The sequence below is a fragment of the Protomyctophum parallelum genome, assembly GCF_964188405.1.
Source record: "Protomyctophum parallelum genome assembly, chromosome: 18".
In the NCBI taxonomy this organism is placed as follows: domain Eukaryota; kingdom Metazoa; phylum Chordata; class Actinopteri; order Myctophiformes; family Myctophidae; genus Protomyctophum; species Protomyctophum parallelum.
Genome location: NC_139716.1, coordinates 37,346,673 through 37,358,731, shown reverse-complemented (window position 1 = coordinate 37,358,731; position 12,059 = coordinate 37,346,673). Strand labels below are relative to the sequence as shown.

Here is a 12,059-nt window from a genome sequence, read left to right as displayed (position 1 = left end):
CTCAAAAAATTGTTACTTTAAAGAAGTAGTGAAATGAAAAAAATACATTTTCACACTTTTAGAGCACATCCATGGTCATCATTATGGGCATGACTAACAAAAGATGCCAAAACAATGGAAAACTTTCCATTTTTGTGTGTGTATATCAAAAGTCCATAACATCCAATTTAAATTACTTCCTTTGAACGAAAACGTGCTGCGTGATGTGATGACAACGATAAAAGAGTGAGGATTAAAAGCAGCTTCAGGAGTGATTTAAAACGAGGAAGCGAGTCGGCGAGCCTGATCTACAACAGTCTTATAGGAGTCTGCCTCCTTTGGCCACGTCTCACAGCGTGGTCTGTAGTGTGTCACTGAGTGTGTGTGCGCGTGCACACACGTGCGTGTGTGTGCACTGTATTTTTTATATCAAGTCCATACACATCCAATTTAAATTACTTCCTTTGAATGAAAACCGTGCTGCATGGTGACGTACTGCTTCCCTTACGAATATAAATTAATCTATGATTCCATTCACCTGTTTGATTCGCATTGCTGGACTTTCCTCTAAACACAGCTGATGTTGATTACAGAGCCGCTCCGTTTTTAATCTCATTCAGGATGACATCCAGACAGTGGAGGCTATTACTCATTTTAACCCATTCTGACCGGGGCACCCATTTTGGTGTCGGCATCATGTCATGCTTTAGCTATTTAAAAATAGCAGATCTACAAGCTCATATCGCGCCACCGAGTGGCGCGATACGAGCTTGTAGGTCTGCTATTTTTTGAAAAATCAAAGAACGACTGAATTTTTTTAGAATCTGATCTCAGGTCAGAATGGGTTCATCAGACCAGTGTGTGTCCGGCGGAAACCTCGTATGAATCTGATCTCAGGTCAGAATGGGTTAAACTGAATCAGCACGCTAAAATAATATGCATCTGAAAACATTACAGGTTTAGAAATAAGCCACTTAGTAGCAAACATGCTTTGGTGGCCGTCTGTCTCCTTGTAAACAATCAGACTCAACTAACGTCCCATAACCTGAAGGGATGCAATGCTCTGATTGGCTCAGAGACACAGAGACTTCCGTTTAAAAATGAAACTTATGTCTTGCGTTGTCGCTTTACGTCAAATTATCGCAAAATAACCTTTTACAAGCGGTTTACAATACGCTGCAAAAACACTGCTGTGGAAACCGTTAGATATAACTATGGTGGAAACAGATATTTGTTGCATCTCGGCACATACTGTGTGATATGTCCAGTTAAAAGCACCATTCTGTCGCCAAGTAGTTGCATGTGGGGGACTTACGTTAGTCTGTCGTATGAACAGTAGTTGCATGTGGGGGACATACGTTAGTCTGTCGTATGAACAGTAGTTGCATGTGGGGGACATACGTTAGTCTGTCGTATGAACAGTAGTTGCATGTGGGGGACATACGTTAGTCTGTCGTATGAACAGTAGTTGCATGTGGGGGACATACGTTAGTCTGTCGTATGAACAGTAGTTGCATGTGGGGGACATACGTTAGTCTGTCGTATGAACAGTAGTTGCATGTGGGGGGACATACGTTAGTCTGTCGTATGAACAGTAGTTGCATGTGTGGGACATACTGTACGTAGTCTGTCATATGAACAGTAGTTGCATGTGGGGGACATACGTTAGTCTGTCGTATGAACAGTTCAGAACCAGATCAGTCTCTATCCTTTTAATACTCTATGGTTATACCTCACCGCACAGGTATACTGTAGTCAAAGTGTTAAATACTTTGCAATAGTTTTGAATTGTTGTAAAGTTGTGACTTTTTTCATTCGTATGTGGGTCCCAGACACAATGTTTGGTAAACAGTCAACTTGTGATCTACCGCACGAGACAGCTCGTGAAAATGAAATACGATTTGGGTAAAGGATTGATATTGGGCAACATGCTGCAAGACGTGAAAAATGCACTGATTTGGAGATGACTCGTTATCTGGCAGCACGTCACATGGGCTGGCTGCGTGTTACTGCGTTCACCACAGTGTCACACGGTAGATAAATTATCTACCGTGTGACACTGTGGTGAACGCAGTAACACGCACACGACGCCTTGATGATTGTGTAATAATTATCTAAGATAATTATTACACAATCATCAAGGCGTCGTGCTGAATGTGCAGAGGAAAGAAACCACGTCATTGGTGCAGACAGTCACATGCCCCCGTGGGAGATGTGTCAGTCACAACACTGGGTAATAAATATAATAATAAATGTTGCTCTCAAGAATGTTTTTGAAAACATTTGAAGCGAGAAAAAGACTGTAAAAGGCGCATGCACGCATGCACGCACTGTGACGCACACACACGCGCGCGCACGCACACGCGCACCAAAGCTCACAAAACCTTTTCTAGTTCGAGCTCAGACACGCACCCTCTGTAGACATTTTTAAATCTCAACTCAAGACTCACCTCTTCACTCTTGCTTTTAGTTGAGTTTTACTATGCACGTTCCTACCCTGCCCTGACTGATTTGCTGCATGTGGTGTTTTTATTTGTTTTTATTTATTTTATGTTCTTATATTCAATTTTGTTCTTTGCCATTGTTCTATCATTTTAACTAGTGTTGTGTTTTATTGTATTATATTTTTGTGTCCTGCCCTGTGAAGCACTTTGAGCTGCATTTATGTATGAAAGGTGCTATACAAATAAAGTTTATTATTATTATTATTAGTCTCCTATGTTCACCTATTGGCATGTACACAGCTTCAGAATGGGGACATGGCACCTCCATTACATATACACACTGAATAAATCCATTGATTCAATATTAAATCCATCTTTTTGTGATAGTTATTATTGCTGAATGGGGGTCCTTGTCCCGGTCCTTATAGGGATGGGGACCCCCGGCGTCGTCATCACCAGCTGAGGGCTCACAGCAAGACTTTATGTATTCAGGATTTAAGGACGTTAATTTTAGTACAATTCGTTGTCCTGTTTCCCAGACTAATCACAACAGATCTTGTTCTAGCACTCTCTCTCTCTCTCTCTCTAATGGCTACTAATTTTGTTCAAAGGCTCGCCATTAATCAAGTTGAAGCCTATTGGAAGTTGATATTTTTTTCCCACCAGAATCCAAAGTGTTGTTTTGCTGTGCGGGGGGAGTCGTTCGATTTTTTTTTTAATATATATTTTTTAACCAAATTCATCTTGGCGTCACCATTTTGGGGCAACTTTTCTACACTATGAAGGCGTGTCTGCAGCCTGATTTGTAGCATGGCACTTGACCTTTTTGCACTTGACCTTTTTGCACTTGACCTTTTTACACTTGACCTTTTTACACTTGACCTTTTTGCACTTGACCTTTTTGCACTTGACCTTTTTACACTTGACCTTTTTGCACTTGACCTTTTTACACTTGACCTTTTTACACTTGACCTTTTTGCACTTGACCTTTTTACACTTGACCTTTTTGCACTTGACCTTTTTACACTTGACCTTTTTGCACTTGACCTTTTTACACTTGACCTTTTTGCACTTGCACGTTGATCAAAATAACAATTATTCTATATTCTATTTCTAAATATAATGCAGATGTTTAAGAATAATTTAATTCTTGAGTCCATTTGGTTTCATGTTGCGCTCTCAAGAGTTAAAGGGTCTAATAAGGGTCCATGTGGTCATTTAGCTGGGGACCACTGGAGGTGGCACTAGGAAGTCCTGGTTTGAGGGGATTTAAGTAACACGGAGGCATGTGCAATCAAGGCGCGCACACACGCACACACACACACACACACACACACACACACACACCTTGGTCCTTGCAGTCGGTGTGTCCGTTCTCATGGGGCACGTCTCCATCGGAACTCGGCCTCTCGCACGACACCTTCTGAGAGAGAGAGAGAGAGAGAGAGAGAGAGAGAGAGAGAGAGAGAGAGAGAGAGAGAGAGAGAGAGAGAGAGAGAGAGAGAGAGAGAGAGACGTTAACACCCCAACCGAACAGTAACAGGTGCCTTTAGGGTCCACCAAGATGTTTTTATTTATTTTATTATTGTTTATAATGGGAGCGACGCATACAGTATTTGGAAACACTGGCAGCGCAGCGTAAGGTTGGGAATTAAGTTTGCGGCGGCGGGATTCACGTGGAAACGGCATGTTGAAAGAGAACCAGATAAAGTCGGGTTTTATGATAACTCTGTCATCAGATCAGTAATAGCAATATCAGTCTTAACTCATTCTGACCTGAGATCAGATTCATACGAGGTTTCCGCCGGACAGACACTGGTCTGATGAACCCATTCTGACCTGAGATCAGATTCTAAAAATGTCAGTCGCTCTTCGATTTTTCAAAAATAGCAGACCTACAAGCTCGTATCGCGCCACTCGGTGGCGCGATATGAGCTGTAGATCTGCTATTTTTAAATAGCTAAAGCATAACATGATGCTGACACCAAAATGGGTGCCCGGTCAGAATGGGTTAAACTATGCAATATCACTATCAGTATCAAACACACAATTCCACCGGTAATCGGATATCGGCCAAAATGTCTATATGGTCGATAAAATAAACCTTTGTTTGTACAAACTGGGGTAAATACAAGAGCATCTACTGTACAACGTCTTGCCGTGTTTCGAGCTTGTAGATCTGCTACTTTGGATGCTTTAAACCCATTCTGACCGGGCACCCATTTTGGTGTTGGCATCATGTTATGCTTTAGCTATTGAAAAATAGCAGATCTACAAGCTCATATCGCGCCACCTAGTGGCGCGATACGAGCTTGTAGGTCTGCTATTTTTTGAAAAATCGAAGAACGACTGACATTTTTTTAATCTGATCTCAGGTCAGAATGGGTTTAATCAGACCAGTGTGTGTCCAGTGGAAACCTCGTATGAATCTGATCTCAGGTCAGAATGGGTTAAATATGGAGATAAGAGGTTTCTACACGACAGCAACGATATGGAATTTATGTCGGCATAACGGCATTCCGCTCCAGAAATAGCCGATCTACCAGTCGACGTTGCGTTGCGCTGCAATGCCACATGTTGTCAACTTGTAGGTCGGCTATTTTGTTCATGGGACGCAGTCTTACGGTGACATATACATCAGACTTTTACGGTCAAATAATTAGGTTGTGTGTGCTGTGCCAAGTTGGGAGCGGTTTGTCATTAAAAACACTCTGATCTAGCTGATTTTCCACCACTAAACACACACACAGACACACACACACACACACACACACACACGTGCCGACTACAGTAGGGCTCCAGTATTAGCAGCGTTTTACCTGCTTTTCCAAATGAAAACCAATAACGGAGTGTTCTTTCCCTCGCCTCCCTATAGCTCGACTCCAGTGCCACATGTAATGAAGTGTTATTTGGCACAACAATTACAGCGTTTTACTGCCGCGCGTTGCCTGTGTTCTATTAGAGCTGGAGACAGACGCAAGGCAGGCAGCCCCCCGAGGGACCCAGAGAGGGGTGTGTGTGTGTGTGTGTGTGTGTGTGTGTGTGTGTGTGTGTGTGTGTGTGCGTGTGTGTGTGTGTGTGTGTGCGTGCAGGGCTTGGCTAAAAACTATATTTTCAGGCCTGATATCAATAAAAAAGTGAAACTTTTTTTTTAATGAACGTATTAACAGGTCTCATATGAGGCATGAACTAGTAGAGAAGAGCTCCAGTAGAATCATGTCTTTAAAGGCATGAAAAATCCTCTGAAAATACACTTTTTTCATGCTACTGTATCATACCAATATACTGTATTACATGATGAATTGAGCACGATGGACTACAATGGAAACGCGCCTTTGTGACTTTTTGTGGTACGCTTTTAGCTTAATCTTTGACCTGTACTACCTGCACTGTCTACAACCTTGTTCATACATTATTCAATTAAATCAAACACTCATGTGGCATGTCTGTCATGTGTGTGTGTGTGTGTGTGTGTGTGTGTGTGTGTGTGTGTGTGTGTGTGTGTGTGTGCGTGCGTGCGTGCCCACCTTCTCCAGTTCAGGCTTGTGTACAGGCGATCCATTGCCAGGCCCGTCAGAGTCTGTGTTTCCGTTCAGGCACACCTCTCTCATCACCTAGAGAGTGAGACAAAACAACATGGACGCACAGGGTTAAACCATGCCGTTCCTATATTATACACATTAATGATACATTAGGGTATGTTTCTATAGGGCTTCTACTGATTCTATACCGAGTGAAGACTGCCCTCGCTGCGGTTTGCAGCAGATGGCAGTTTTTTCTGGTTTCATTTCGGGATGGGAAGTTTAATTAAATTAATTTAGGACCTTCCTTCTAGCAGTTAATTTCTTTTTATTAAACACATTTCTCCTGATTTAGCCCATTCTTTGTAATGGCATCATCATGCTATTATGCCCGTGGATATGCAGAGTGAACTTAACAATGATAATTAATATGATAATACTTTTTATATAATCAGTATAATAGTGGGGCAGGATGGAAAAGGGGCAACCGTGCGGAAACCTTTACATAATGGTAATTAAACATTAGAACATTAGAACTTATAGTCCGGTGCGGCTTGTATACGTACATATTTGAGATTTTCCCTAAATTTGGCTGGTGTGGCTTATATTCAGTAACCTGACGCTGCCAGATGGGGGCGGTATTGGGTAACCATGTTCCCCAACACAGCACTCATCTGGGATCTCTCAGGGAGTTGAGCTGACAAAAATCCGTTCCTTACCGAACCAATCAGCGTGAGCTAAGGGCGGGATATGTGCGAAACCGGATGTGAAGCTATATAGACACGTCAATATGATTGGTTTGTGTTTGCACGCCCACACGGTGATAGACAGACGGTCCCATCCAATCATCTACCAAGTATCTTGAAAAAAGGAACAGCCCCGTCATCGAATTTGCTTCCGCGATCCCAGATCCCAGTCATGCTATTGGCCGGCAGCCAGCAGTACATATAAGAACAAGCACAAACACATGCAGGGGGGGAGGGGAGGGGAGGGGAGGGGAGGGGAGGGGAGGGGAGGGGAGGGGGGGGGGGGGAGGGGAGGGGGGCCGTGGTCTGGTAGACACATTTATGCACCAAAGTGTTTTACTACCATGCCCATTATGCAATATTAAGGTCCGGTCTGGGGAATGGGAAATGCAGGGTCGTGTGGATGTATGGGGCGCCACTGCATATTACCGTGACCTTGCGGGACCTCCAGACCTGGCAACGCCCCCCCCCCCACCCCTGTCCTTGCTATCAGTGAGGCTGTGGAGACTGTAGTGTGTGCATAGCGAGGTTCGGATCTTTGTAAGACATGAATGGCCATTCTCTCTTCCATATCGTTACGTTTGAGAACGTTTGACTTGTAAGCAAACCAATTCATGAATAAAAAAACACCTTTTTGATACTGTAGGTCAACAAAAACTGAACTTTATTTGGCCACCAGCACAGCTCAGAAGCTCACATGTTCACACGGTATGTAAGACTTTTGTAAAAATCACGTAGAAGACTTCTGAAAAAGTGTCCACGGCAAAAAACAAATAAGAGGCGCCAGGTTGAAATTGGTCAAATTGGGACACATTGGCTGCAATGAGTGCCGATACCAATGCAAAGAACGCCAGGAAAATGGCCGCCATATCGCTCTGGCCAATATGTGGGCCCCTGGCACTAACATGCACACTCTCTGTCTCACAGACACGATCCTTCCCCACATGTATTCATTCTAGCCCTGTTCTCTCTCTTTCTTGCACTCTCTTGCATTGGGAGCTCTTCAGCTCATTGGTTTTGGCCGGGACGGAGTGTAATTGGGCTAGCGGAGGGAAATGACAGGCTGCGGCTCCAACGGGTTTGGCCTCACATCGGGAGAACGGGAGAACGGGACGGGACTGGGATAGCTAGAGCTGGAGTACAGTAACTAAGTACATTTACTCAAGTACTATACTTTAACCCATTCTGACCTGAGATCAGATTCATACGAGGTTTCCACTGGACACACACTGGTCTGATTAACCCATTCTGACCTGAGATCAGATTCTAAAAAATGTCAGTCGTTCTTCGATTTTTCAAAAATAGCAGACCTACAAGCTCGTAGCGCGCCACTCGGTGGCGCGCTATGAGCTTGTAGATCTGCTATTTTTCATAGCTAAAGCATAACATGATGCTGACACCAAAATGGGTGCCCGGTCAGAATGGGTTAACTTAACCCATTTAGACCTGAGGCCAATTCTAAAAACACTTTCTAATACCTAGCATATAGGTTCCTGCAAATTCCTATTCAAAAATTAAAAACAATAATTATGTTGCTATAGGTGCATAGCAACGACTGATGAGACACAGAGGTAGCTCCCACTAACAGGCAATTATTATACTTTTCACTTCACTATAATAATTTGAAAACTTTAGTTACTAGTTACTTTGTAGATTTTGATTATTAGCCCAACACAATTTCAAAACCATTAACCACTTATTCAGCCCTATATATATATTTCAAGCTCACAACGTGTCACATTGTGAGATTGTAGATCTGTCATTTTCAAATGATTCTTTTGAAAACTTGTGAAATGGGACATGGGACGCATTATGAGTACTTTTGTAGTACATTTTGATGACAATACTTTTGTACGTTTTCACTCAAGTGAATTCCAGACTTTTTACATGTACAAAATACCTTTTGTAGTTTTCATTGCAGTATCAATACTTTTACAGTAAGCACCACCACTGAGTATGACCACAACCGGCCATCTATCGCTGGGGAGCGCCAGCTCTACAAATCAAGGCGAGAGTGGTGTGTGTGGCCTGTGTGCGGTCTGGGCTGGGGAGGTGTTGATGAGACACACAGCTCCTCATAAAACATACACTACATTTGCTGATGGAGAAGTTGTTTCTTTTAATTGCTTTTTGGAAGCTATTTCTGACTGGGAGGGAGGGAGGGAGGGAGCGGCTGGAGGACTTCAATACAAAATCCTCAAAACCGCGTCCCACCAGCGTTCTAGGGAGGGCCCTCTGTGATTGGGCCAGTTGTCTCTGTGATTGACAGTTGCTTTCCCCTCCATCAGGCGCCCCGGCTGACCAGGAGGAGGCAGTTTAGAGACCAGGATTACTGCAAGGTTTTTGTGAGGGTTCCTACCCTAGCCCATTTTGTTGTTAGCATTATGTTATGTTTTAGCTATTGAAAAATAGCACATCTACAAGCTCATAGCGCGCCACTCGAGCTTGTAGGTCTGCTATTTTAGAAAAATACGAAGAACGACTGACATAGAAACGTAGCTTTTTCAGAAAACTGTCAGGATGTAGAAGTCATTTTTAGAATCTGATCTCAGGTCAAAATGGGTTAGAGACCAGGATTACTGCATGGTTTTTGTGAGCGTTCCATAGGGAACACTAGGGGGAGAACATGCAAACTCCACAGTCCCGCATAGAAAGGCCCTTCTGCCAACCCCACCTAGGGCATACGGGCACTGATGAGGCCCACAGCGTCCCCAGCGGGAATGGAACCCGGGACCTTCTAGCTTGTGAGGCGAGGAAGGTCTTGTTCTTGTTGAGGAATTGAAAACGCCAGCAAAAACACTGCAATCCAAATATGTAATGAACTACAGACCGCAGCGAAAACCTCCCTCGGAGAGTCAGTTACAAGGAAAACACAGGGCCAAAAAGATGAATTCATATTCATGCGTGGTAAGGGTGATTCAGGGTGAATGCCTTCAATGCATTCTGAACGACAGACGGTAGCACTAAAACACACCGGACCTTTTACCCAGATGGAGTCGTCGGATACTTTTTGGAAATGAGCACGCAACTCGATAAAAGTGTTCAAAACGTGGACTGTTCTGCCCAGAGGAAAAGCTGGACCACACGCTACGGTCGCACGCACGGTCGCACGCATGGTTGTGTGCATGCACGCACGCACGCACGCAAGACACACACACACACACACAGAAACACAAACGTTATTGCCTCCATACCTTTGTGGGGAGAGGAGGGGGGGGGGGGGTCTAGGACAGATTCCAAGAAAGAGAGAGAGAGAGAGAGACAGAGAGAGATGGGGGGGTGGGGGGGGGGGGGGGGCAAGATGAAAGAGAGACAAAGATATTGTATAAGTCACCATGAGAGAAAGAATAACAGCGGGCCATATTGAAGAGGGGAGGAAGGGAGATGCATAGAGGAGGAGGAGGACTGAACTGAAGAGGGGAGGAAGGGAGATGCATAGAGAAGGAGGAGGACTGACTGGAGGGAGATGCATAGAGGAGGAGGAGGACTGAACTGAAGGGAGATGCATAGAGGAGGAGGAGGACTGAACTGAAGGGAGATGCATAGAGGAGGAGGAGGACTGAACTGAAGAGGGGAGGACGGGAGATGCATAGAGGAGGAGGACTGAACTGAGAAGGGAGATGCATAGAGGAGGAGGAGGACTGAACTGAAGGGAGACGCATAGAGGAGGAGGAGGACTGAACTGGAGGAGATGCATAGAGGAGGAGGAGGACTGAACTGAAGGGAGATGCATAGAGGAGGAGGAGGACTGAACTGAAGGGAGATGCATAGAGGAGGAGGAGGACTGAACTGAAGAGGGGAGGAAGGGAGATGCATAGAGAAGGAGGAGGACTGAACTGAAGAGGGGAGGAAGGGAGATGCATAGAGAAGGAGGAGGACTGAACTGAAGAGGGGAGGAAGGGAGATGCATAGAGGAGGAGGAGGACTGAACTGTTGAAGAGGGGAGGAAGGGAGATGCATAGAGGAGGAGGAGGACTGAACTGAAGGGAGATGCATAGAGGAGGAGGAGGACTGAACTGAAGGGAGATGCATAGAGGAGGAGGAGGACTGACTGAAGGGAGATGCATAGAGGAGGAGGAGGACTGAACTGAAGAGGGGAGGAAGGGAGATGCATAGAGGAGGAGGAGGACTGAACTGTTGAAGAGGGGAGGAAGGGAGATGCATAGAGGAGGAGGAGGACTGAACTGAAGGGAGATGCATAGAGGAGGAGGAGGACTGAACTGAAGGGAGATGCATAGAGGAGGAGGAGGACTGAACTGAAGAGGGAGGAAGGGAGATGCATAGAGAAGGAGGAGACTGAACTGGAGGAGATGCATAGAGGAGGAGGAGGACTGAACTGGAGGAGATGCATAGAGGAGGAGAGGACTGAACTGAAGAGGGGGAGGAAGGGAGATGCATAGAGAAGGAGGACTGAACTGAAGGGAGATGCATAGAGGAGGAGGAGGACTGAACTATTGAAGAGGGGAGGAAGGGAGATGCATAGAGGAGGAGGAGGGACTGAACTATTGAAGAGGGGAGGAAGGGAGATGCATAGAGAAGGAGGAGGACTGAACTGAAGGGAGATGCATAGAGGAGGAGGAGGACTGAACTGAAGGGAGATGCATAGAGGAGGAGGAGGACTGAACTGAAGAGGGGAGGAAGGGAGATGCATAGAGAAGGAGGAGGACTGAACTGGAGGGAGATGCATAGAGGAGGAGGAGGACTGAACTGGAGGGAGATGCATAGAGGAGGAGGAGGACTGAACTGAAGAGGGGAGGAAGGGAGATGCATAGAGAAGGAGGACTGAACTGAAGGGAGATGCATAGAGGAGGAGGAGGACTGAACTATTGAAGGGGGAGGAAGGGAGATGCATAGAGGAGGAGGAGGACTGAACTATTGAAGAGGGAGAAGGGAGATGCATAGAGGAGAGGAGGACTGAACTATGAAGAGGGGAGGAAGGAGATGCATAGAGAAGGAGGAGGACTGAACTGAAGGGAGATGCATAGAGGAGGAGGAGGACTGAACTATTGAAGAGGGGAGGAAGGGAGATGCATAGAGAAGGAGGAGGACTGAACTGAAGGGAGATGCATAGAGGAGGAGGAGGACTGAACTGTTGGACGGCGTTGGGGGAGAATGAGGTAAGGACACGATATGGACATGTCTGTTTCCATAAACACCACGCCATTATAACACACACAGCTAGCGCTCTGCTAGAGCCATTAGCTATAGTCAGCTCTCTGGAGGACCTTGAAGACTCCTCTCCTCTCCTCTCCTCTCCTCTCCTCTCCTCTCCTCTCCTCTCCTCTCCTCTCCTCTCCTCTCCTCTCCTCTCCTCTCCTCTCCTCTCTCCTCTGCCCTCCCCCTCCCCTCCCCCTCCCCTCCCCTCCCCT

At 45.5% G+C, this 12,059-nt stretch overlaps 1 protein-coding gene across 2 annotated transcripts in view; it reads right to left on the bottom strand.

Moving 5' to 3' along the window:
* Nucleotides 1–12,059, bottom strand: part of afap1 (actin filament associated protein 1) — an 87,588-nt gene that overhangs the window by 23,621 nt on the left and 51,908 nt on the right. Inside the window, exons 7-8 of one of the 2 annotated variants that reach the window (XM_083789098.1) lie at nt 5,951–6,037; nt 3,771–3,843 (exon numbers count right to left, since the gene is read on the bottom strand). In XM_083789098.1, the coding sequence (XP_083645224.1) occupies nt 3,771–3,843; nt 5,951–6,037 (160 nt within the window). Of the gene's footprint in view, nt 1–3,770; nt 3,847–5,950; nt 6,038–12,059 lie in introns of both variants that reach the window. The other variant, XM_083789097.1, reaches the window with a different exon arrangement.